Source organism: Geotrypetes seraphini, chromosome 10 (genome assembly GCF_902459505.1).
Source record: "Geotrypetes seraphini chromosome 10, aGeoSer1.1, whole genome shotgun sequence".
Lineage (NCBI taxonomy): Eukaryota > Metazoa > Chordata > Amphibia > Gymnophiona > Dermophiidae > Geotrypetes > Geotrypetes seraphini.
In genome coordinates, this window is record NC_047093.1 from 57,721,588 (window position 1) to 57,749,009 (window position 27,422).

General features: G+C 42.4%; 2 protein-coding genes across 6 annotated transcripts in view; one reads left to right on the plus strand and one right to left on the minus strand.

The window, feature by feature from the left end:
• ADAMTSL2 (ADAMTS like 2) overlaps positions 1-9,005 on the plus strand; it is an 83,381-nt gene extending 74,376 nt beyond the window's left edge. For all 4 annotated transcript variants that reach the window (XM_033961067.1, XM_033961069.1, XM_033961068.1 and 1 more), the window contains 4 exons: positions 1,050-1,220; positions 3,805-3,981; positions 4,972-5,116; positions 5,785-9,005. In XM_033961067.1, the coding sequence (XP_033816958.1) occupies positions 1,050-1,220; positions 3,805-3,981; positions 4,972-5,116; positions 5,785-5,903 (612 nt within the window). In that variant the 3' untranslated portion in view covers positions 5,904-9,005. The remainder of the gene's footprint in view (positions 1-1,049; positions 1,221-3,804; positions 3,982-4,971; positions 5,117-5,784) is intronic.
• A 6,378-nt stretch (positions 9,006-15,383) lies between these two features.
• Positions 15,384-27,422, minus strand: part of FAM163B (family with sequence similarity 163 member B) — a 74,226-nt gene continuing 62,187 nt past the window's right edge. For both annotated transcript variants that reach the window (XM_033960018.1, XM_033960020.1), the window contains exons 2-3: positions 18,712-18,827; positions 15,384-17,113 (exon numbers count right to left, since the gene is read on the minus strand). In XM_033960018.1, coding sequence (XP_033815909.1) covers positions 16,745-17,113; positions 18,712-18,804 — 462 coding nt within the window. In that variant the 5' untranslated portion in view covers positions 18,805-18,827 and the 3' untranslated portion in view covers positions 15,384-16,744. The remainder of the gene's footprint in view (positions 17,114-18,711; positions 18,828-27,422) is intronic.

Here is a 27,422-nt window from a genome sequence, read left to right on the forward strand (position 1 = left end):
AGAGGCACTTCTTATGTATTGAGAAGTAGCTTAACAGCATCAACTGAATTAGCTGGAGGCACTTAAGGGGATACAAGGGGGAAACTGTTGTAAAGGGACTTGCAGCAATCCAGTTGTCAAAAGCAACACTAGACTAGGGTTACCAGATTTTAGTTAAATAAAATTGAGACCCATAGCCCCGCCCCAGCCCTGACCAGTTCCACCCCGTCATGCACATGTCACACTCCAGGCCCGCCCCCTCAACCTGTTCTCATTGGTCGGGAGGGCATCCCTGCATGCGCAGATGCCCTCCCAATGTGGTCCCAAAGAAGCAGCTTTTCAAAACCCAAAGTGCTGGGTTTTGAAAAGACATCCAAACGCCCGGCCATGCCCTCTAAAAAGAGGACATGTCCGGGTAAATCCAGACATCTGGTAACCCTACACTAGAATGAGTAACTCCTAAATGAGCTTGAGGGGGAGAACAGATCTGTCTGAATGTATACAATGGAGAGTAACAAACTACATTATCAATTTGTCACGCAGCAAAATTTTGAAGAGATAGCTCGGTGGAAGACTTGTGAGGAACAGGGTGCAGTAATCAAAGCAGGCAATAAGAGCATGGATAAGGTTTTTGGAAGGGACAAATTTTGGTGATATAGAGAAAACAGCATGTTGGATATGTGCAGAGAAAGAGGGAGAGGAGTCAAAGATGACCCCAAGTTCATATGGGGGAGTGAAAATCCTGCTCTTCGCTTTTTCTTTCAAGTTCGTGTATACCAGCAAAGAACAGCTGAAGGGCTGCTTTTACATTTTCTTTTTCAGTACACAGACCCCACAGTTGATGGCAGTTTGCTGATGAAAAGCAAATAAATGAACCCTGGTGTAAGCACAGGGGCGGGGAGGGGGGGGGGGGGAAGTAGGGCAAATGAGTCATACTCAATGTGATGGACAGTGTATAAGTACCATTTTATTTCACATCACTTTTTTTTAAGATTCATCAAATAATAATAATAAATTGTAGTTTCATATCCTACGGACTTGTTTTTCATAATTACCTTCTCTTATTCCAGTGCTCTGGAAGCTGTGGGCAGGGGAAAATGGTCCGACATGTCTACTGTAAGACAAGTGATGGGCGTGTGGTACCCGAGTCTCAATGTAACCTGGAAACAAAGCCCCATGCTATACACCCCTGTGGAGACAGGAACTGCCCTCCAGACTGGCTGGTGCAAGACTGGGAGAGGGTAAGGCTTATTGCACCCAACATATGACTTGCTGTACTGGGGTAGACCAAAGGTTCATCGAATAGAATGACAAAGTGGATTTCCCCAAGTCCATCTTAATAATGACTTATGGACTTTTGCTTTAGGAAATTATCCAAACCTTTTATAAACCCTGCTAAGCTAACTGCTTTCACCACATTCTCTGGCAACATATTCCAGAGTTTAATTGCATGTTGAGTGAAGAAATATTTTCTCTGGGTTTTTTTTTAAAATCTGCTACTTAGTAGCTTCATTGTATGCCCCCCCTAGTCCTAGTATTTTTGGAAAGAGTAAGCAAGCATTCATATGTACCTGTTCCACTTCACTCAGTATTTTATAGGCTTCTATCGTATCTTCCCTGAGCCTTGTTTTCTTCAGGCTCCACTACTGTCTAACTGGAATACACTGGACTGGCCCAAGGGGGTATCTGATGCTGCAGGCTATGTGCCACCACCACTAAGGGCAGCTCATAGCTGAAGGTCACCCCTTCCTCCCTGCAGTATCCAGTATTTCTCTTCCCCCCTCCCCATCCCATGAGATGTTCAGTGGTTTACTTCCCTTCCCTCAGGGACGACAGTACAGCAGTTATTTATAGATAGGGCTACCAGATTTTCCAACCACAGATGCCCTCCTGCCCAACAGTGATTTGTTGGAAGCTTTTCCTCAGACAAAAGGAGGACATGTCTGGGGTAATCCAGATGTCTGGTAACCCTATTTTTAGAAGATGCATCGTGGCTGGTATAAGGCCTTAAGCATCTGATCTTCTGACTCCCTCAACTCTGAACTTCCTGCTTTATAGAGGGAAGGAGCCAACAGCCTTGAGCATGCGTGGATGCTCAAGGCCTTGTGCTGGCTGTGATACATCTTCTATAGATGTTGACTGCCATATTGCTGCCCTGGAGGAAGGGTGGTAACATGCCGAACATCTCAGGTTGGAAAGAAGGATGCTGAAAACCAAGGTGGTGCTGCCATAGGCAGCTGGCTAGTGAATGGGCTGGTCCTGGAAAAACACCATCATTTATTAGCTGTGGTTTTATAAATCAAAGTATTGTATTACAAAAACTGGCACAAGCTCTGGTATAATAAAATGAAAGGAAGATATGTTACAAAAATTCTAAGATCTAGCAGACTTCAGTAAAGGTCTCTGAAGAAAAAACTCAAGGAGTAGGAATTTTCATTGGGTTCTGCAGGGAAGGAAGCTCAAAAGGAATGGAAGAAAATACTTTTCTCACTGGGAAGATAGTGGATACCCAGCACAGAGTTCACACAAGGTTCTAGGACCAAAGTAGTGGCAACATTCAACCATCTATGGCAGGGATGTCAAAGTCCCTCCTCGAGGGCCGCAATCCAGTCGGGTTTTCAGGATTTTCCCAATGAATATACATGAGATCTATTAGCATAGTGGTTCCCAACCCTGTCCTGGAGGACCACCAGACCAATCGGGTTTTCAGGCTAGCCCTAATGAATATGCATGGAGCAGATTTGCATGGCTGTTACTTCCATTATATGCAAATCTCTCTCATGCATATTCATTAGGGCTAGCCTGAAAACCTGATTGGCCTGGTGGTCCTTCAGGACAGGGTTGGGAACCACTGTATTAGCATACAATGAAAGCAGTGCATGCAAAAAGATCTTATGCATATTCATTGGGGAAATCCTGAAAACCCGACTGGATTGCGGCTCTCGAGGAGGGACTTTGACACTTCTGAGCTATGGAATATATTATAAAGGGGAATGTAGGACAATAACACTTTTCAAATAGCAACTTCCCAGTAAGTTTTCTTTTACATTGGTTGAACCATAAGACTACATGGACTTTCACCTGCATTGGTGATGAAAACACTGCATGTACTTTTCAATGGAGTAAAAAAGTGGTGGTGGTGGTGGTAGTGGGGCAGTAAAGCAGTGTTTCCGAAGTTGGTCCTGGAGTATCTCTTGCCAGTCAGGCTTTCAGGATATCCACAATGGATATGTATGATATTGATTTACATGCACTGCCTCCATTGTATACAAATGTCTTGCATGCATATTCATTGTGGATATCCTGAAAGCCTGACTGGCAAGGAGTGATTCCAGGGCCAACTTTGGAAACACTGGGGCAATGTATGCATGCAGAGGGGAAGAAAGATTTTAGACCTGGGGATTTACCCAGGTAACTTCAGTGGAAGATGGAAGAAATCACAGCCTAAGAACTATAACAAGAAAGTAGACACACACAAATAGGTAGACCAACTGGTCTTCTACTAACATCTTCTTTTATACTTGGACATACTGAAATCAAATGGAATTTCTCATGTTTAAAAAGTGATTCATGTGTTTGAGCCACTACTTGCTAAAACCTCACCAGATTATCCTGCTCACCTTCTAACTAAATAAAACGAGCCTCGTTTAGATCCTCATGTGTTTAAGTGTTCTTTCCTCCATTTCTTTAATGCGTTGTAATAAAGTAAAGTCATGAGAAAGACTGTCATTTAAGAAGCATTAAAATAAATCCTGTGTTGTAATTAGTCAATCTCTCTCATTTGCCTGTCCAAAATGCATCTTGAAACATCTTTTTCCTTCTTAGTGTAATACCACTTGTGGCAGAGGTGTGAAACAGAGGATTGTCCTGTGTGTTGAGATTGCAAATTGGAAAGTGAAGACTCTTAATCCTGCAGACTGTGATGCCACCAGTAAGGCCTTGGAAGAAACCACCTGCTTTGAGAGACCTTGTTTTAAGTGGTACACAACGCCATGGTCTGAGGTGAGGGGGAGAGGTTCTCTGTTCCACTGACCAAAGTGGTGTGTGACATTTTGGGTACAAGGATTCCAACTAATGCTGAATGCGTGATTGCCCTGATTGTTATGAGGCAGACTCATGGATAAAGAAAATCTAGCTCCATTGGTAGCACCTTGGAGCCCAAGGTCCTCACAGTCATTGAAAGGTTGATTTTTTTTTTTTTAAGTTTTGCTGTGTTCTAGTAATTGGAACCAATATGCCAGTCATTGTGCTGTGACTTATTTTCCCCCCTCCCCCCCATGCTAGCTCTCACCTTAACAGCTATCAATAGGGATTGGAGGGGGAGGGAGGCAGAAATGCAGTGAAGATTTACTAGCTGGATCTGCCAAAAGGCATTTATGTTCCATTATAGCTAACACTGAACATTTACTTCTTTCTTGGCATCAAGTATAGGCCCAGTGGTCAATCCCATGAAATAGGGAAGGACTTGTAGCAGAATGAACAAAAGGTTTTAATAGCACTGGCACAGCGTAATCCACTCTGGATCTTCCAGAGCTGTTGCTGTTATTGACCAATGGCCAGAAATGAATCGGATTTGGTAAACTGTGCCAAGGCAGCCACTGGGTGCATTGATGGCCTTTGCTGTTTATGAAACCTGCTGTGACCAGTTGGAACTGCATGCAGAGATGAAGGCAAATTTTCAGTTTCTTCAGGCTGCGATGCAGAATTGTCATATGGAGTGGGGGTTTTTTAGGAAGCGAAAAAGTTAATCCTTCAGTCTGTCTAAGGACTTGACTTTTGGAAGCATAGTGTTTTGAGTCAAAGTATTCAGCTTGATTTCTTCTGTAAACTAACTTGGACCTGCTCCATCCTACACACTACATTATGCTAGTCTCCTGCCATAAATTTCTATAGATTAAACCAGCACCACACTTATGACCTGGAGGTTTGATTCCAAGTCATATTCATACATCTTGACATCTCCTGTTCTAACATGAATTCTCTCTTGTCCAGTGCTCAAAAACCTGTGGTGTGGGTGTGAGAATGCGTGATGTGAAATGCTACCAGGGACAGGACATTGTACGTGGATGTGACCCACTGGTGAAACCTGTGAGTAAACAGACCTGCGACCTGCTGCCCTGTCCCACTGAGCCACCAGGTGAGAACCATGAAACATGACTCTTGAGTACAGATTACTGGACAATTCTAGAGCTTTATGCATATTATCAAAAGAATAAGGAAGAAGAAAGGAAAGAGCTCAATGTATGTATATACAGACAGTCGCCGAGTTACTATATACTGTATATATGTATGTATACACAGTCCCCGAGTTACAGACACCCGACTTAAATATGACTCATACTTAAGGACGTGGTTGCGGCTTCATTTAATTTTATTGAGTAGTATTTCCAATGGCATAGACTCCTACATTTCTCCTGCAGCAGATTCAGGAATGATGCATGGCCACATTAAGAAAATAACACTGGTAGGGGCAGTTTGCCCTTTTGTCAGCTGGGAGCAGAGCTAAACAGCAAGAATCTTAAAATCTACAAGTTTTGAGTTACATACAAATGTACAAGTTTTGAGTTACATACAGCTTTAAAAATGTAACTCGTTCTTAACCTGACTGCCTGTATCTCTAGGGATTATGGTGGTAACTACATGAGTGCTTTTAGGAAGATGTGAAATAAGGGGAGGGTATGACACAGGGTAACAACTTGCATTACTGAGAGAAAATACTTGGATGATCCTTGAAGCTGCAGCTTTACGAAGCAAGTACTCTGCCTTCTACCAGTTGACTGCCAATCTCCATTTGTTTGTCTCTAGATGACAGCTGTCAGGACCAGCCTGGTACCAACTGTGCTCTGGCAATCAAGGTGAATCTCTGCAGTCACTGGTATTACAGCAAAGCATGCTGCAGATCCTGCAGGACCACGTACTCCTAATGCAAACACAAAACTTACTCCCAGCCTCACCGTCGCTAAAGGAAGTAAGGGTAGTCTGCCTTCCTGCCAGGCATAAATCAGAGCGAAAAATAAATGCTCATTTATATTCTCCTGGCCCAAATCAACTATGCAAGTTATAGGAATCCAGGGAAATTCCATCAACATCTATGCTACTTTAGCATATGATGGGTGTACAGAAATAAGTTACTGAATAAAAATAAAAATGAATGGACCTATGATTTTACTGGACTAACTTAATGTGTTTCTAGGCTAGCTTTCAAAAGCCAAAACTCCTTTCCTCAGATCGGAACAGAAAAAGCAAAAAAAACGACAACAGTAGAAAACAAATTGGTCATAAAAAGCATTCAAGAGGAGATATTTCAATCGCTCCCTCCTCTTCAGACTAGCAGAGGGTGACAGGTAGTAGAACTTTATGGCTCCTAATGAATTAGAAAGTCCAGAACTATGGGCTCCTTTTACTAAGCTGCGTTAGGGCCTTAATGCGCGGAATGGCGCGCGCTACATTGCCGCACGCTAGACCTTAACGCCAGCATTGAGCTGGCGTTATTCTAGAAGCGTAGCGCGTGGTAATTTTGTGCGTGCGCTAAAAACGCTAGCGCACCTTAGTAAAAGGAGCCCTATGACTTGGTCTTTGTTCTTTCAAAGTATCTATCATTTAAACTTCAAAATTTGTATATTCCTGAATTGTTTTGACAAAATGTCTGAATTCTGATCATAAGATCACTAAGGCTATAATCTGGACCCTAGAATTGCTTATCGAGATGTCACTGTGGTGTCACTTGGTCTACTGTGTGGCATATGATCTTATGTCTATGCATGTTGATTCTTGCATTTAATATCTGGTCTATTTCACCTCTGTAGCATCCTACTTCACATTTTCTGAAGAAATTCTATTTGCTCTCCTCTCCTGTCTGTTGTCCTTCCTCTGTAGGTGAGAGTTGGGGTTCAGAGATATGTCCTACATATTTTGCAAGGTTTTTAAGTTATTGCCAGAAGTTTGCCCTTTTTTTTTTTAAAGAACTAATTTTTGTTTCAGATGAGATAGTTGTGAGAAGGCTAGTAGCAATGCAGCAAGAAATATTTCTGTCAATGACTCATCCTCCAGGTGTAGTAGCTGGAGGACTTATAATAATAATAATTAATTTTCTTATATACCGCCCCACCAGCAGTTCTGGGCGGTTCACAACAGTAAGACTGAAATTTCAGTTAGTTGTTTTTTTCAAAATTGTATTACTATCATAACTATTACATCATTAAATACATAATCAGATAAAAATACAGTTAATATAAAACATAATAAAAAGTACATCTGAAATGCGGAACCTAAAAAGAACACATCTTAAAGTCTCAACAATCTTATTTATCGAATAGATGTGTTTTCAATAATTTCCTAAATATAGGATAAGAATTGGCTTGAACAGACAGTGTTGTCAGCTCTGGCCTGAATGTCACTATGGGTACAGACAGTGAGGCTCATTTTCAAAGTACTTAGACACACAAAGTGCCATAGAAACCTACAGTATTTTGTGTGTCTAAGTGCTTTGAAAATGAGCCTCCGGGGGTTTATTTTCTTTGTACTGCAGTTGGTACTCATTGGGTGTTAAATGATGTAAGCTTCCTACTGGGTGTTAAGTGATGTAAGCTTCCTACAGATGATGATTGGGTTTGTGTTCTTTGAAGGATTGAGTCAGGAAATGTTCATTACTCTTTCTTGGATCAGAACTTCTAAATTATGGACTTTTTTTTGTATGTGAAGGGTGAAGCTGTATTTGTCAGTCAGGTTTCTATATATAGCAAATTTGTAGATAGTAGTCCACTTTGATAGGCCATGAAATTGCTACTGCCTGTCACCTTCTGATCAACACTGTTCTGTGCCCCCTCCCCCTTTCCCACTTTCATTGGAGTGCTTTTTATGATTCACTTATGTTTGAAGTATTGTTGTATATTGCTCATTCTGAGCAGAAGAAAGGAAAATTAATGTTTCTTGACTAGTTTTCAGGAGGTAAAGTAATTTTGCTAGTTTGCTTCATTTCTGTCCATTGACCCGGAAGGAATGTGTAGTTAGTTTTACCTAGGAGGCTGTAAAAGGGTCTACAGCTACCACAAATCTCATACAAGAATCATTTCATTTTTACAATAGTTTTTCAGTATATTTTAAAGGGTGGAGTATTATTGAAATTCCAGGCAGTGTGTGCCATCCTAGAGACATATGCAGGCTCATGACTTAAGCTATATTAGAAATACATTTTTTATAGAATGTAGTTCTCTATGTAACTGTCAAATGTCCCAGCAAAGGAAATAAAGGTGTTGGTTCTTTCTTTTTTTTTTAATTTCTTAGGCTATTTAACGACAATGAATACATTCTTTAGAAGAAGGCATGGGATTTCCTGAGAAGGATACGTCAAGTGACTTGTCCTCTCCAGGAAACAGGTGCCAGGGTCCCTGACCTGGATTAAAGTGATTTGTAAAATGTAGGTGTATACTTTAAGAGAATTATTATGTAATCAAATGTTAATTTCATACTGGTCAATATTCAAAAGCACTTATGCAGTCAGCATTGGGTGTTAATAATAAAACATGTATGCAGTTGTTTTTCTTTAATTCAGGCCCTGATAGCTTTTACTTACTTGAATTTAGGGATGCTAATTATGCAGTCTCCCTTTAAAGATTTAAGTTTAGGTAAGATTGTTGAAGCTGCAGTTCTAAATGGATAAGGCGTCTGAACATCAAGCAAAAAGGGTTTGAATACTGGCCCCATGATTTTTTATTTTAAAATGTAGGGCTCCTTTTACTAAACCGTAGCAGAACTTTTTACCGCAGGTCGGCGAGGTAAATGCTCCGCCGATCATTCAATTCCTATGAGCGTCATAGCTTTTACCTCGCTGGCCCACGGTAAAAAGCTCTACCACAGTTTAATAAAAGCCAGCGGTAATGTTGACATTTTACTTACTATATACAGATCATCTGTACCTGGAGTGGAAAGGACGGACCTAGGCTCTTATTTTAGTAAATCTAAGGAGTTTTTACACCCACAGCTCTGATTTCTATTCATATTTTAATAAAATGCTCATATTTATGGTAGCTGTTGATTTCTCATTGGTTTGAATGCTTAATTTTTTGGCTCATAAGGCCACAGGGACTCTTCAAAAGAGAAAAGTAAAACTATTACTATTCAGGAGCAAAGGTGGCCAGACAGACTTAGGTCTGCAATAGCAGCTTATAGATGTGACTGGCCAGCTTAGGAGTTAAGAATGAAAAGTAGCACTAGCTATCTAACTTGTTCTTCCCCCCCCAACCCCTCCCATAACTAAATTTTGGACCTGGCTAGAATCCAGCTGGATAAAATTTAGCTACCTATTAATACTTACTTATTTATCCACCCTTCTCTGCAGCCTGATTAATTTTCAAAGGCTTTGATCAAACAGGCTAAGTCTTTGCTAGCTACTTTAAATATTTCACTCATAAGCTGACAATTTACAAAGTATCTTACCTGTGTTAATCATCTGCCTGAATCAGGGGAAGAAAAGTACAATTATGTCATACTCCTAGTGGAAACCAAAAGAAACTCTGTGGAGTGATGATGTTCCTTAAATGGACTTTATTTGAAAATGTCAGTTCCAAAAGTACACTAAAATCATCCGCATAAAAGCCTTAAAGGACATAGTCTGCTTGGGATTCAGGACCCAAAATGGTCCGCGTTTCGACAAAAAGTCTTCAGGGGGTCCTATAAATAATGAGGAGTACGTTAAGAATATATTCACAGAATTCTAACTGAATTGGTGATAGTAGGGTATGTGTGTATTTGAGGGCCAGGAGGAGTTACAGTGCTTTATTTCCCCTGACCCAAACAGATGCCATTTTCAAATTTTAACATGTATTTCTCTAGTAAAACTCTATCTGCACAAACAAATAACCATACACAAGGTAATTTTAAAAGCCTGCGTGGTATTTAAATATGCAAACAGTGATTTTAGAAAGCTATTTACACATGTAAAAGCCACAGTCTGGACATTTTTGGAAGGAGGCAAACTTTTCTGGGCAGGCCAGAGAGAATGCATGTTATTTTCAATTTTACATAGGCAATACAAGTTTACGTTCATTAGGAAACTGGCATTTATATCTGCTCTTTTGAACCTGGGATAAGCCCTAGTGAAGGAGGAGGCAGTCTTGCTTGTCTCTCTGATGTTAAAATAAAAATCTGTGAGGGGGGTTTCATAATAGAGTAAAAGTTCTTTAGCTTGATTTTCATACTCAGCCAAGCCTAAATGTCAAGTTTTGTAAAAATCCAGAACTTACCATGTGATGCCTTCTTGTTTTTGGACAAGCTTGTAAAATGATTGCCCCCAGTAAACTTGCTGCACAAGATACAGTACAAGCACCCCCTAGATCCGCTTATATATATTTTACAAAAGGCTTTCTATTTGATTTAGCCTTTTGTAAAACAGCCAGGAAATTCTGTACTGTCTGTCTTGGGTGTCCTTTTTTCTTTAAGCACAAACAAAAAAAAGGAAGAACCAACAAAATCTGCAGTAAAAGGGTCGAAGACAAAACAAAGCAGGGAGAACTGCAGTAACATGTACAATGATACAGGCAAAGTTTATTAAAATAATTGTGGTTAAAAACAGCACCTTAAAATTAAACCACGGGACCCAACACGGTCTGTGTTTCGGTACACGCCTTCTTTCGAAATCTGTCAGCCCATGTACAAGCTGCTCTTCGACGTTCATCTTTACACATGCTTCAGCATGCTTTTTGCGGTTCAATTTGACTCCTTTCCAACCTAGGACCCCTGAAGAAGGCATGTAGAAACATAGAAAAAGGCGGCAGAAAAGGGCTATAGCCCACCAAGTCTGCCCATTCCAAGTATCCGCCCCCCTTAATTCACTCCCTTAAAGATCCCACGTGAGTATCCCATTTTTTCTTAAAAAATGTTGGGTCCCGTGATTTGACTTTAAGGTGCTGTTTTTAACCGCAATTATTTTTAATAAACTTTGCCTGTATTATTGTACATGTTACTGCAGTTCTCCTTGCTTTGCTTTGCCTTTTTCTTTAAGCTCCATATTGCACAAGATTTCTAATTTTACTAAGTTTCAAAGACAAAAGTGTTTATGTATCTTTACCTTATGAACTGGTGTAAAACCTGTGCCTTCAAAATACATGAGGCCTCTTTTCCTGTTGGAAAATTGTCCCCTAATCAATAACATCCAAGAAATTTTACATAATTTTTATGTGACAAACATGCTACAATTTCTTTTCAGTAAATTTGAGTATTTTGCTTTACATACCAACAAGTTTAGAATATAGCTGGGTACTGGTATGTGTGTGTGTACACTTTATGGAAAAAGAGGATGGTGGAAATACAAAGAAAAAGAATATTCTGTTACCTGTCAGATTTGCGCATTCAAAGCAGGGCTCTTCATGACATAGCCTACTACTACTACTACTTATCGCTTATATAGCGCTGAAAGGTGCACGCAGCGCTGAACACCCTGCTCGGAAGAGCTTACAATCTAATTTGGACAGACAGACATGATATATAGGGTTGGGGATGCAGAACCCAAGGTGAGAGGAGTTAGGAGTCGAAAGCACTCTCAAAGAGGTGGGCTTTTAACTGGGCCTTGAACACTGCTAGAGACGGAGCCTGCCATAGGGATTCAGGCAACCTCTAGATCAGGGATCTCAAAGTCCCTCCTTGAGGGCCGCAATCCAGTCAGGGTTTCAGGATTTCCCCAATGAATATGCATTGAAAGCAGTGCATGCACATAGATCTCAAGCATATTCATTGGGGAAATCCTGAAAACCCGACTGGATTGTGGCCCTCAAGGAGGGACTTTGAAACCCCTGCTCTAGATAGATATGTTTGATCATGTGACTACCATAAATTAATGGTAAGGCAAGGCATAGCGTTTGACCTCTTGGGATCCAGGCAAAGCAAAGAGGACTCAGAGCAGTAGCTCCATTCAGTCTTCCATATTCCACCAGCCTTTCAGGGTCAGGATTTTCTCAATGAATATGCTGAAGAGAGAATTCATGCACTGCTTCCAATATATGCAAATCTCTCTCATGCATATTTATTTTGAATATCCTGAAAACTTGACTGGAGTCTGAAGAACTAATAATAAGTCCTTGAATGCCTGCTTTGTGAATACAATATACATCTTACACCTTGCGCATGAAAACAAGGGTCAAGAACTTTATTCTTTTTGCTTTGTTCTGTTTCTCAGCAAGTCCAGAAATTTTATAAAACACGTCAACAATGAGCAATACATTAATTTACATGAAACTGTTGCTTATTTCCAAGGTATGCAAGGAAAAAAACAACACTCTCCACAGTCCCCAATAAAACAAGCCCCAGAAAAGCAGGCATTCCCAAACTAAACATACTTGCACAATAAAATGACAATTTCAAAGTCTGAGCATTTTAAAAGTCGTTATAGAACTGCACAAATTATGTCTGTAAAAACAGCAGACAACTGATAAGTGCCTTCACAAGCACCACCCCATTATATCATCCCATCCAAGTAATTAAAGACCCCTTTTAACAAAGCAGCAGCAGTGAGTCCTGGCACAGTAAATGCAATGTAGCCCATAGGAACTGAATAGGCTGCAGTGCATTTGCTGCCCCGGATTTGCTGCGGCTTTGTAAAAGGGGCCCTAAGTTATAACAGACCAACTAATCTAAAAGTACATGACAAATTATACGTAATTGACCTGTACCTGAACTACCTTCCACAAAATAAAAAATAGTAAACTATTTAATGCTAAAGCAAAAAATATACAAATTTCACAAATGAGCATTTATAACCAACCCAAGGTCAAAGATGACGATGCTTCTCTTACCTCCTATCTCCCACCCAAAAACGATAGATACAAAAAGTTTTAGAAAGGATGCCTAACTACCTGTTCTTGGCATGGAGAGCAGTTATTTATTAATAAATTTATTTATGTATAAACTTATATGCGGCATGATCCAGTTCATGCCTTCTTTATAAATGGCTTCAGCTATTCAAAATAGAGTCATAATGATGATTCCTATGAATATTTTTTTTTTTACTATGATGGGCAGTGAGTCATGCCCAATAAATGCAGCTGTTTCACTTGGTGCTGAGCATAGTACTCTCATTTGCTGCTTTAATCTTGTTATAAGTCCCAATTTTTCTATAAATGCATATTTAAAACACTCTTTAAATATTTACCCACCAACATTATTTTGTGCAAAAATCTTTTCAAAAAACGATTCCCCCCTTTTTTTACAAAACCATGAAAGCGGTTTTTAGCGCCTGCCAGCACGCTGAATGCTCTGTGCTGCTCCCGATGCTCATACAAACTAGAGAATGACACGGTGACAAAATTCATCACCGTCCCCGTGGATAACCGTGGGAAATAATCCCATGTCATTTTCTAGTGTCTATTTCAACCTCAGTCCTTCTACACCAGCATTCTTCAAAGCAAAGCTTGCGGGTCAGTGGTTGTGGCCATTCATACTCTGATTCTTATTTGAGCCAAGTATAGGATAATGAAGCCATTGTGACATCACTGATGAGGTTGGCTCTTAGGCACTGGTGGAATGAGGCTTTATGATGTCACAATCCCAGCTCTGGAATGTTGCTGCTCAATCTCAGCATTCTTCAGTGCAAGGCTTGAGGGTCAGTGGATGGGCCCATTCATTCTCTGATTCTTCCCTCTCTCCTTAAAGAATGACATGAAGATGGTTTCCCGCGGTTATCCGCGGGGACGGGAACGGTGATGAATTTTGTCACCGTGTCATTCTCTAATAAGAACTCTATGAGTATCAGAGCAGCGCAGATAATTCAGCGCACTGGCTGGCACTAAAAAACGCTTTCCCAGTTTTGTAAAAGGTGGGGAAGGTATATATAAATATGGCTTATTGACAACACATACAATTCCATAAAAAAGTCAATGCAATCGTGTTTTGAGCCACAGTTCTGCATTAGACATGGCTGTGTAGCGTTGTAAAGTTTCATAAGCATCAAAAAAATTAATAAAACAAAAAAAATTTTCTTTCAGAGAAAGCACACTTGTGTTCTCTTCACATAACCTGCTGGGCCACATAACCTGCAAGAAACAAGGTTTCTTGGTTTTTCTTTTTAAGGAATTTCTGTGATGCCTATGACATTTTACAACACTATACAGCGGTGGTCTCAAACTCGCGGCCCGCCAGGTACTATTTTGAGGCCCCCGGTATGTTTATCATAATCACAAAAGTAAAATAAAACAGTTTCTTGATCATATATCTCTTTAGCTATAAATTACAATATTATTATTAAGACTTAACCAAAAGGAAAGATTTATAAACTATAAAGAGTTCTACCTCATGCAAAATTGTCATTTCTTTAATAAGACATTAACTATTTTTTCTGAGGCCCTCCAAGTACCTACAAATCCAAAATGTGGCCCTGCAAAGGGTTTGAGTTTGAGACCACTGCTATACAGCCATGTAGGAGTGAAGGGTCACTACTCCGACTGGAGGAGGGTCACGAGTGGTGTCCCGCAGGGCTCGGTGCTCGGGCCGCTGCTATTTAATATCTTCATAAATGATCTAGAAACAGGAACGAAGTGCGAGATAATAAAATTTGCGGACGACACCAAACTATTTAATGGAGCTCGGACTACAGAGGACTGCGAAAAGTTGCAAAGGGACTTGAACAAATTAGAAGAATGGGCGGCGAAATGGCAGATGAAGTTCAACATTGAAAAATGTAAAGTATTACATGTGGGGAGCAGAAACTCGAGGTACAACTATACAATGGGAGGGATGTTATTGAATAAGAGTACCCAGGAAAGGGACTTGGGGGTAATGGTGGACATGACAATGAAGCCGTCGGTACAGTGTGCAGCGGCTGCTAAGAGAGCGAATAGAATGCTTGGTATAATCAAAAAGGGTATTACAGCCAGAACGAAAGAAGTTATCCTGCCGTTGTATCGGGCGATGGTGCGCCCGCATTTGGAGTACTGCGTCCAATATTGGTCGCCGTATCTTAAGAAGGATATGGCATTAGTCGAGAGGGTTCAAAGGAGAGCAACACGTCTGATAATAGGTATGGAAAACCTGTCATATTCTGAGAGATTGGAGAAGCTGGGTCTCTTTTCCCTGGAGAAGAGGAGACTTAGAGGGGATATGATAGAGACTTATAAGATCATGAAGGGCATAGAGAGAGTAGAGAGGGACAGATTCTTCGAACTTTCGAAAAATAAGAGAACAAGAGGGCATTCGGAAAAGTTGAAAGGGGACAGATTCAAAACAAATGCTAGGAAGTTCTTCTTTACCCAACGTGTGGTGGACACCTGGAATGCGCTTCCAGAGGACGTTATAAGGCAGAGTACGGTACTGGGGTTCAAGAAAGGATTGGACAAATTTCTACTGGAAATGGGGATAGAGGGGTATAGATAGAAGATTACTGCACAGGTCCTGGACCTGTTGGGCCGCCGCGTGAGCGGACTGCTGGGCACGATGGACCTCGGGTCTGACCCAGCAGAGGCATTTCTTATGTTCTTATGTTCTTATGTTCCAATGCCGAGCTATGACTCAAAGCATGATTGTTTTGGCTTTTTTAATGGAATTATTTGTGTTACCAATAAGTCATATTTATATATACCGGTAGTTTAAAAAAAAAAAGATTTTTGCACAAAATAATGCTGGTGAATAAATAATTAAAGTGTTTTAAACAGTGTGTTAGAGGTTTTTGTAATATTTCACTTCATTAAGACAAGAGAGATTTCTTTATAAATGGACCAGCATCTATAGCAATAACTAACGTCAACAGGGTTATAAAGCATTCTGGGAGAAACTAGATGCTTAGAAGGTTACCATACCCTTCATTATCCACAGAAGGTGTTACAGTGCATGTGGATCCTTTCCAGTACCTCCTTTTGGCATTGCAACAATCATGTCTGGGAAACTCAAATGAAAGGCAAAGCACCTCCCAAGCAATCAGTCTTTTACTGGACCAACACAAACATGTTAAAATATTATCGGCTGCTGGAACCAACAGCAACTTTGCATAAATTTCCATGTTGGTCTAAGTATGAAGTCATCCAAACCTGAAAAGAATCCACTTTCATTAGGATGAATGAAACTACTTGCCCTATGAAGTCCTGGCCTAGCACAGTGCTGCAAGAGGCAGAAGCAGGCATAAAAGGGAAAAATGAAATATTCCCCAATTATTTTCTGCTCTTGCAGGGGGAGGGGATGCAAGAAATTTGGATGTAGACAAGCAATGTAGAAAGGATGAATGGGAAAATATACTCTCGACCATACCCATTACAGTATGTTAGCATAGTAAAAGTGTCACATTCGCCTTTATGTCAGAAATCCTCAAAATTAGCCAAGCTAGAGTATATTAGAACTGAATTAATACTAAACAAATCTTTCTGTAACGGGGATAATGGATGTCTTAGCATGCTGACATGGACTTCGGCCTTTAATGACAAGACAAGAAGCACCTCCAGAGTGCAGAATTTGGACAATGTGAAACCAGCCAGTTCCATCCTGTGCTGGAAGCTTACAAATAACATCCCCCATCCCTGGACCAAATCATCCTTGTTTTGCATATAAAAAAGTGCACAGTATTAAAACTTCCCTCCAACATTTATATAAAAAAACTGTTCCCCCCCCCATTTCTGTATCCTGACTTCCATGAAGCCTGAACTCTCAGCACACCCTCTAACAGATTTAGTTAGCAATCTCTAGCTAATGTATAAATACATTCCAAAATTTTTCAACACATTTAATTAATTTGCTTTTTGCTCCCTGCTAATAAAAGCTGTGAGAAAGGATACCAAAGCAGTCCAGGTGTGACTCAGACATCCGTGCTTATGCTGCGGCTGCGAGAAAAGGCCTCTCGCATGGCCGACAGGCGGTTGGGGTTCAGCACCTGCAGATTGTTGGGGTTCACTGGCAGTTCAAGCTCCTCCTGGCTGATGGCCTTGTAGTTGATACGCTCACCCCCATTGTGCATCTCCTCTGGTTGCTGCACGAAGAAGGAGGGCTCACGGTGAGAGCAGCTGGGGCAGCGTGAGAGCTTCTTGCTGTACGGTGATGTGTATATAGACGGCCCATTGCTCAGTACTGCATTCTGGTTGCAGTGGCCCAGGGGAAAACGAGAGTGAAGTGCAAAATCAGGCTCTTCTTCATCCTCCTCGGACTCCTCCTTCTTACAGCAATAATACTGAGGTTGGAGAAAAGAGAAGGAAGTGAGATTCACCCCTAAACCACATTAGCGGCTGCTGCGCGGCAACAGCCCTGAAGCCCTTTAAATCTCTATGGGCTTCGGAGCCGCTAGTGCGGCTTTGTAAAAGAGGTGGTCAGTGTTGACATGCAAGTGAGCCCAGCCACCTTACCATTTCCCCCCAGCTAGGTGTACAGGCTTGACGGATGCACAACAATAAAGGGACATTTTCCTCAGCATCAAAAATTGTAAAAATGTCAAAACCTTAGCCCACAGATCAAACCAACTCATGCCTCAGCTCACATGTCAGTATCTATGAATAACAGAGGAGACTTAGAGGAGACATGATAGAAATCTTCAAGATCATGAAGGGTATAGAAAAAAATAGACAGGGACAGATTTTTCAAATTATGGGGAACCACAAGTACAAGGGGGCACTCAGAAAAATTGAAAGGGGAGAGGTTTAGAACAAACGCCAGGAAGTTCTTTTTCACACAGAGGGTGGTGGATACATGGAACGCGCTACTGGAGGATGTGATAAGCAGGAGCACGCTACAGGGCTTCAAAGAAGCTTTGGATAGGTACTTGGAGGACAAAGGGATTGAGGGGTACAGATAAGAGTAGAGGTAGATTATAGGGACAGGATTAGAAGAGGTAAGTTATAAAATTAGTCAGGGACCACTGTTCAGGCAATAGGCCTGATGGGCCGCCGCAGGAGCGGACCGCTGGGCAAGATGGACCTATGGTCTGCCTCAGCGAAGGCAACTCTTATGTTCAAGCCTTCTGCAAAGCAATGTACATATCTGCCTACTCTTTTACAGTTAACTGTGTGACTGAGGGCTTTTTTTTTTCCTAAGAAAATGGCACCTAGGGCCAGTTTAAAAAACAGTGAAGAATGAACTGTACTATTGCTAAAAAATGTGGCACAACAATCTCCTTTAATTAAAAAATGGTCTCCATTGGAAATACATTTGCAATCATTCCCCAGTCATCTCAATGCATAATAATCTCTTTTGCTTTACGTTTTGATAACATATATATATGGTATGTATTGAACGTCGTATTCTGTACCTGGAATCTCAAAGACATTATTGTTATGGTTACTTCTGATATATTGTATTTATTTTTTGAAAAATCGATAAAATTTCATGGAAAAAACCCCCCGAACTGTACATTAACTTTGTCTCTGGTGTGTATGGCAAAGCCATTAAAAACAGCAAATTTAGCACATGTACTAGGATTTAGTTTCTGATCTGCTGTAGAGCTGCCAAGCTGCCAGAAGAGAGCTTTTAAGAATGTCCTGAATCTTTGATAACCTCCATCCTTGTGCATTCTGTAATCTGCAGCTCTAATTTCAATGGGTGGGATCAAGGACTAAAACTATATTCACGCACTGGGGATGCAAGTTCAAAACCAAGACTTATGTCCCAAACCCCCTCCCCCCAAAAAAAAGCAAACTTGCTCCTAGAACTGGGTATCTTGGTAGCTCTGCACCCGTGCCTCATCGCCCACATAAACTGTTGCTGCCCAAATGCCATGGTTCTTTTGGTCACCACCCTCCCATCTCCTATGCACTTATACTACAAGCCATAACATACCTGAAGTCTACAATAGCAGAGTACCGCTATTATACAGAGCAGAATAACAGTCGCTAATATTCCACCTGTGATGACCACGGTCCCGGCTGTCATTCGACCTCTTCTCCATTAACCACCTGCAAGAAAGCAGAATGAAAGTTAGGATTACTGCACCAAACCATGCCAGTACATCCAAGGTAATCCTTTCAAAACCTTACTCAGATTAGGTTAACAGTAAGCAACACAGCCCTTTATGAATGTCACCTAGAACAATGCTAGGACAAGTGATGACAGAAGCACTAGGTTTTAGTTTGGGGGGGGGGAGGTTGACACAGTGGCAATGTCACACCGACAGTTTGTGACATTTGAAGATACTAAAGTGTGAAGGGTTTCCATCTTATGTTAGGATTTCTTAGAAGTGGGGAATCTTTAGTAGGGAGACAATGGGAAAATATGATGGGATTTGACCACAAAAAGAGAAATGAAGTCTTTTCTGAGGAAATAAGTCTTAGACAACTGGATCCCTCTAGTTACAAACTCCTATGTCGCTTGTTGGAACTTATAAAATCAATAGTCTACATGCATTTTTTAAAAATCTTACAAATATACAAGTGAAGCATCAGCGATATAAAAAAAATTTGGAAGAAAAACAGATATAATAAGAGAGGAAAGATAATTTCATCTTATCCGAATAAAGTCCTCAATTGTGCGGACAGAGGAATGCAAAGAAAATTAAGAAAGTCCAAATCTAATACAAATCGACAGACAGAAGGAAACAACATTTAAGGGCTGATTCTGCAAATGCCCTACCACCACCAAACTTCATTGTTTTAATTGGTGCACTAATTGCACCAATTAAAATCTTGTTAAACAATATAGGCGCCCGCAGGCAGCTACAAAAAGGGCACCGGAATTGAGTCTATGGAGGTGCCTAAGGTCATAGCGAGTGTGGTCTGGGGCGGAAATGACCTCAGGCACCATTAGACGTGATTCTCCATCAAAGGTAGGTGTTGGTAATATAGGCCTTTAAAACCCTACCCTACATTACCGACGCCTACCTTTAACGGGAGCCACGGTTCTACAAATATGATCGATATTGTTTTTGTAGGCGGCTGCCGATTATGGCGCTGTTTGCAGAATCAGCCCTTTAGTGTCCTGACCATGCCATTACTGACTGAAGGCTTACACAGACGACAAAAACAAAAACTGTGGATACAGATGTTCTGCAGATAATTTATTAAACACTGACATATAAAACCATGAAAATTCAATTTAAAAAGTACAATGATAAAAAATACTGTGATAAAAAGCCAACCGGAACCTACACGCCTTCCTCAGGGGTCCAATGGTTTGCAACCTCACATATAAAGAATTGGACTGAAAACAGTCTATTGTCTTTAGATATGTGAGCAAAGAACATCGCAGACAAGCTGAAGTAGCAAAAAAAAATGCTTGTCTGCGGTGTTCTTTGCTCACATGTTTAAAGACAATAGACGGTTTTCAGTCCAATTCTTTATAAGTGAGGTTGCAAACCATTGGACCCCTGAGGAAGGCGTGTTCGCTGAAACACGGACCGTGTAGGGTCCGGTTGGATTTTTATCACAGTATTTTTTATCATTGTACTTTTTTAATTGAACTTTCATGGTTTTATATGTCAGTGTTTAATAAATTATCTCCAGAACATCTGTATCCACAGTTTTTGTTTTTATCGGTGGATTGTTTTCACTGTGGATCATTGGATCTCCCCATTTTTCTTTGTTGTCTTACATAGACGACATCCTGATGTCTTAGGGATAATATCAGGTTAAAGGACAGTGGGTAAATGGTAAGATGGGATATAGCAGATCAGATATCACGAAAGCAGAACAAGAGGAATAAAAGAAGTAGATGACAGTATTTCTCCAAATAGCTGTGATACGGTCATTGTAATTGCTACATATTAAAACAATGGGCTTAACTCACAGTAATTGGCAGATGGTGAAACGTCTGCTTTACGTAACTTGATATTGAACAAGAGCAACAGGCATTTGGAGATACAGATCTCCCATAAGAGCCATAGAAGACACATGTTGTTTCTGAGCAGCAATGCCAAATAAAGGGTTAAGTAACACGTGACTGATTCATCTTTCATACATTCATTTAAGCCCTAGTCAAACATCTAGCTGTGATGAATTCCACAAGTTAAGTCTGAACCAGGTGAAGAAATGTTCCCCAGTTGCTCCTTCTATGCCTGCCATCTGGTGGTTTCATCAGAGGCCAATTACCGTTACCCATACCTTTCATTAATTTTCTGCACCTTAGGGAAGAAAACTAACATTCACAAGATACAGGATGAGTCGGCATACATTGTCACAAGCTCCCGTAGTGCATACGCCAACAAGGGGGGGGGGGGGGAAGGGGTTGACGAATTTCAAAAAATTGTTAAAACATCACCTCTTTTGTGAAATGAAGTATGGCTGACAGGATGCGTGAAGGAGTGGGAGGAGAGAGACGTTATCTGTGATCAATATTGCTTATGGCCCCAGCTATATTCTTTGTGTTAAATTGCCTTGCTTTAGATTGCTTTATGTATGATTTTATGCATGTCTGTTCTACTTATTATACATGTTTGCTTTGTGCTTCGCTTTGTATAAAGCAAATAATAAATAAATACAATACAATCCCTATCTGCTTTGTATATACATTTCTGAATATATTTAATTGTGGATTTTCAGTCTGTCCACATTTCTAGGCACTCAGCTAGCGACAACCTTCAGCCTGAGTAACAGATCCATTTACTAGGGCTTATAAAGACAATATTCTTGAGAGATATGCTAAATATATCTAAATTGCAATTACACAGAGAAATACATGCCTAGATATAGGGCATATGGTTGCTACCACGTGTATAATCTCTACCGTATGTCATACAGTTTAGGGAATGCTATTTTATAACAGGTCATTATCTCCCCCTAGTGTCTAACCTAGAACATGTCAATTCAGAACACCAGCTGCCTCCATGGAAGCCAAGTTCTTATACTATTGGGCATTCCTTGTACAGACACAATAGTAGCGATTTGTGCTACAAGATTACAAACAGATTTGGACCCTTCTTCCAAACAGCCTTTTAGTTATAGTGCCACCAGTTTATCAGATCTGGCAAAAGCTTGTCCATGGTGGCCTGTACAGACAGGACCGATTCATCTTGCATCTGTTGTATCTATTAGTCTATGGATACTTTTCACACTTTCTCTGCCTGCATCTAGAGTAGAGAGCTGCACGGGAACGGGGATGACGGGAATCCCGCGGGACCCGCGGGGATCCCGCGGGTTCCCCCTTTGGGTCACGGGGATCCCGTGGGGACGCCCCCTAGGGTCGCGGGGATCCCGTGGGGACGCCTCCGAGGGTCGCGGGGTTCCTGCGGGGTTGGATCGCAGCGGGGTTGGTCGAGCCGCGAGAAAAGTCTCCTCCTCCTTACCTGCCCTGTCGCAGCACACATCCGAATGGAAATCTTCCCGATGTCAGCGCTGACGTCGGAGGGAGGGCTTAAGCAAAGCCCTCCCTTCCTCCGACGTCAGCGCTGACATCAGGAAGACTTCCGGTCGGCTGTATGCGGCAGGGCAGGTAGGAAGAAGGCAATGGCGTACGAAAGAGGGGGGAGGGGGCGGATCGCCCCGGAGAATGTGCACAGCCGGTCAGATCCCCCGATCAACCGACAACAGGCCCGGCCGACAAATCTCCCTGCCCTGTAGCCGCGAATCTAAATTACCTCTTACAGCAGCTTCACTACTCCAGCTGCTGTAAGAAGGTAATTTAGATTCGCGGCTACAGGACAGGGAGATTTGTCCGACCGGGCCTGTTCTGTTGTCGGTCGGGTGCAAAAGCGCCACAAAGGTGGAGGCAGGGAGGGAGGAAAGGTGGAGTGGAGAAGAAAAGACGCTTAAGGGGGGAGAAGGCCGCTGAAAGTACTGGGGAAGACAAAGGGGTGGAAAAGAACGCTGAAAGGACATGGGGTAAACGGGAGAAAGGGGGGGAAGGACCCTGAAAGCACTGGGGAAGACAAAGGGGTGGAGAATGCCACTGAAAGGACATGGGGAAGACAGAGGGGGGAGAAGGCCGCTGAAAGGACATGGGGAAGGCAGAGAGGGGAGAAGGATGCTGCCTGACAGGACATGGGAAAGATGGTGGGGGAGAAGGACACTGAAAGGAAATGGGGAAGAGGGAATGGGAAGAAGACGCTGGCAGGAAAGAAGACAGAGATGCCAGACTATGGGGGGAGCGGAGGGAAAAAGATGGGTGCCAGACCAATTTGGGAGGGGGGAGAAAGGGAGAGGCACAGTAACAGAGCAAATGGAAGACACAGAGAGAAGAGAGACAGTGGATGGAAGGAATTGAATGAGAACATGAAGAAAGCAGAAACCAGGCAATAAAGGTAGGAAAAAAATTATTATTATTTTTTTTTTTTTGCTTAAGGATAAAGTAGTATATTAGTTGTGTTGATAAAAATTTATAAACATTAGAGGCTCTGGTAGAAACCCGTTTACAAAGTATGTATTCTTCCCAATTAATATTTCCAAATTAATAAAGTCTTTTTGCTTATTTTTAAATGGGTTTCTACCAGAGCCTTTAATTCAGTAGCATAATTAAATGAAATAACTATTTCTGTAGTTTATAGGGACAGGCGGGGACGTAGGGGATTCCTCGCGGGGACGGGTGGGGACGTAGGGGATTCCTCGCGGGGACGGGTGGGGACGGAGGGATTCCTCGCGGGGACGGGTGGGGACGGGTGGGAGTCCTCACGGGGACGGGTGGGGACGGGTGGGACTTTGGCGGGGACGGGTGGGATTTCTGTCCCCGCGCAACTCTCTAATCTAGAGATCATGTGTTTGTCTTACTAACATGCATATGAGCTTAAAAAACAAAACACATCTAATGGATCAAAAAGCATTTTGAATTTGATGCACAAGCTTCCAGTGTAAATCTCAGAAGCAGTCAAACTTTATCTAGAGCAGTGGTTCTTAACCTTGTTGGAGGTACTGAACCCCACCAGTTTCATATGCGTGTTCACTGAACCCTTCTTTATTGGAAAAATAAAATATGATTTTTATAAATTCAAAACATAGGTATACAGTGAGGGAAAAAATAATATCAATTTTGAAAACAAAAAAGTTCTCCTATATTTCGAATAATAATGCAATTAGGACGCTGACTCCCATCACATTCCGACCACTTTCGTATTTTGCTCGACATAGTTAGTAAGGGATTAAAATATTAAGATAGGTATCACACGACGTACCATCACAACAGTTACAATTCGACTACTGTGCGCATCAAATCCCCTACACCACAGATAGGCCAAGCGATGTTGCGTGATCACCTGCAGCCAATTATGGACAAGCGGGGCGTATCATCACGAATCATAAGCGCTTCGGTCACGTTCAATCATCTATCAGTTAAATCACAAATTTTGATCAGGAATTGATTGATGTATATAAGGCGTTAGTTACAGATTGATAGATCAAGAAACCGAGTACACGATCAGTCTTGATCAAAATCACTGAATCACTGATAGATGATTGAACGTGACCGAAGCGCTATATGAGTCAGAGGTGTGTTTTGACCTCCGCCGAACCCGAGAAACTGACTCACCGAACCCCTGGGGTTCGGTCGAATCCAGGTTAAGAACCACTGTGCTAGAGATTAGGGAATGGAGAGAGAATGATGTCAGAGACAACTAAAGAGAATGGGACTCATTTTTGAAAAATGCAGATGTCCACAAAATGGCATAAATCGACATTTGGACGTCCTAATTGCCAGGACATCCAAGTGCCGATCTTTGAAACCATCTGCTGTGCATCCAAAACTAAAAGGGATTGAATAAAGCGTTATCACTACTGAGAGAGTAGTGATACGCTTTATTCAACACCGTAGCCCACAGATCAGGCAAAAATTGCTGCGAACATTCATTTATCACCACCATCTTAGGGACTCCTGATGAAGACGTTTTGATCGAAACACCGACTGTGTCGGGTCCCTTTATTTACCTGAGGTGGTTTATTTGTGCGCAACAAATTGTTTATTGAAATAAATATTGCCTGCATCTTTGTACAGTGTTCGGCAGTTTTCTCTTTTGTTTTGGTTCCACTGTTTCTTTACTGCAGACCCGTTGGATCTTTCTCTTTTTTGTCCGATAAGTCTATGTAGCCAGTCTATTATAATGCAGACCTCCTCCCATGTCTAAAATGTGCTGATTTGGGCGTTTCTAACTAGAGAGTTGCGCGGGGACAGAAATCCCACCCGTCCCCACCCGTCCCCGCCAAAGTCCCACCCGTCCCCACCCATCCCCGTGAGGACTCCCACCCATCCCCACCCGTCCCCACGAGGAATCCCTCCGTCCCCACCCGTCCCCGTGAGGAATCCCCTCCGTCCCCGCCCGTCCCCGCGAGGAATCCCCTACATCCCCACCTGTCCCTATAAACTACAGAAATAGTTATTTCATTTAATTATGCTACTGAATTAAAGGCTCTGGTAGAAACCCATTTAAAAATAAGCAAAAAGACTTTATTAATTTGGAAATATTAATTGGGAAGAATACATACTTTGTAAACGGGTTTCTACCAGAGCCTCTAATGTTTATAAATTTTTATCAACACAACTAATATACTACTTTATCCTTAAGCAAAAAAAAAAAAAATAATAATAATTTTTTTCCTACCTTTATTGCCTGGTTTCTGCTTTCTTCATGTTCTCATTCAATTCCTTCCATCCACTGTCTCTCTTCTCTCTGTGTCTTCCATTTGCTCTGTTACTGTGCCTCTCCCTTTCTCCCCCCTCCCAAATTGGTCTGGCACCCATCTTTTTCCCTCCGTCCTCCCAACTGGCACCTCTGTCTTCTTCCCTACCAGCGTCTTCTTCCCATTCCCTCTTCCCCATTTCCTTTCAGTGTCCTTCTCCCCCACCATCTTCCCCATGTCCTGTCAGGCAGCATCCTTCTCCCCTCTCTGCCTTCCTCATGTCCTTTCAGCGGCCTTCTCCCCCCTCTGTCTTCCCCATGTCCTTTCAGTGGCATTCTCCACCCCTTTGTCTTCCCCAGTGCTTTCAGGGTCCTTCCCCCCCTCATCTCCCGTTTACCCCATGTCCTTTCAGCGTTCTTTTCCACCCCTTTGTCTTCCCCAGTGCTTTCAGCGGCCTTCTCCCCCCTTAAGCGTCTTTTCTTCTCCACTCCACCTTTCCTCCCTCCCTGCCCCTTACCTTTGTGGCGTTTCCGCACCCGACCGACAACAGAACAGGCCCGGTCGGACAAATCTCCCTGTCCTGTAGCCGCAAATCTAAATTACCTTCTTACAGCAGCTGGAGTAGTGAAGCTGCTGTAAGAGGTAATTTAGATTTGCGGCTACAGGGCAGGGAGATTTGTCGGCCGGGCCTGTTGTCAGTCGATCGGGGGACCTGACCGGCTATGCACATTCTTCGGGGCGGACCGCCCCCTCCCCCCTCTTTCGTTCGCCATTGCCTTCTCCCTACCTGCCCTGCCGCACACAGCCGACCGGAAGTCTTCCTGATGTCAGCGCTGACGTCGGAGGAAGGGAGGGCTTTGCTTAAGCCCTCCCTCCGACGTCAGCGCTGACATCGGGAAGATTTCCGTTCGGCTGTGTGCTGCGACAGGGCAGGTAAGGAGAAGGGGACTACCCTCGCGGCTCGACCAACCCCGCTGCGATCCAACCCCGCAGGAACCCCGCGACCCTCGGAGGCGTCCCCACGGGATCCCCGCGACCCTAGGGGGCGTCCCCACGGGATCCCCGTGACCCAAAGGGGGAACCCGTGGGATCCCCGCGGGTCCCGCGGGATTCCCGTCATCCCCGTTCCCGTGCAGCTCTCTATTTCTAACCTGAACGTTTTTGTGGTCGAAAAAGGTGAATAACTTTAGGCGTCCTTTAGGAATTTTCAGTGCTGCTGTATGCCCAGAGTGAAAAGGGGTGTTTTTGAAGGAGTGGTTAGGGTGGGAGGTAGGCAGGATGTGGGCTGACCTAGACTTGGTCTCCTGCAGTGATAATTAAAAGTTCAACAAGACTTCCTAGACTGAACTTATACGTTGTGACTTAGGCAATTTAAAAACAGGTACAAGTGCCCAGAAGGTATCAAAAGTGACCAAACAATCACTGCAAGGACAAAGTACAGACCCCCAAACACTCCACCAGTGATCACTGTCTCCCCCACCACCACCATAAAAAATCAAAATAGAAAAGTACATACCTGCCTCCAGAACATCAGCACCTGGCATAGGAAAGCCTAGTAGAGCTGCACAGAGATGTCTTATGTAGTCTGGGGGGTGGGCTAGTGAACCATAGAGAGGAGGACCCAGGCCCATAAGCCACTCTAACTGCTGCATTCATGGTGTGCACCCATCAAACCCTACTGTACTACCATATAGGTGGCACCTGCAGCCATAAGAGCTATTGGGGTGGTAGACAGGTGGGTATAGTAGGTTTTCGGGTGTTTTGGAGGGCTCTCCATAACCTATAAGGGAGCTGTGGTGAGATATTTATGTGGCACCCTTTTTATGAAGTTCACAGCAATGCCCTGTAGGAAGGGAAGGTAGGACATGGAAAAGTAGATTTTGAGAATGAAGCAGAAAAATTGAATGTTAAGTTAATGCCAAAGATGGATGCAACTATGTTTCCACTGTGGCAGGGACAAAGTAACTAAGGAGTCAGAAAAACGATTTAGTAAATAAACAAAGCAGACTGACTCTATAT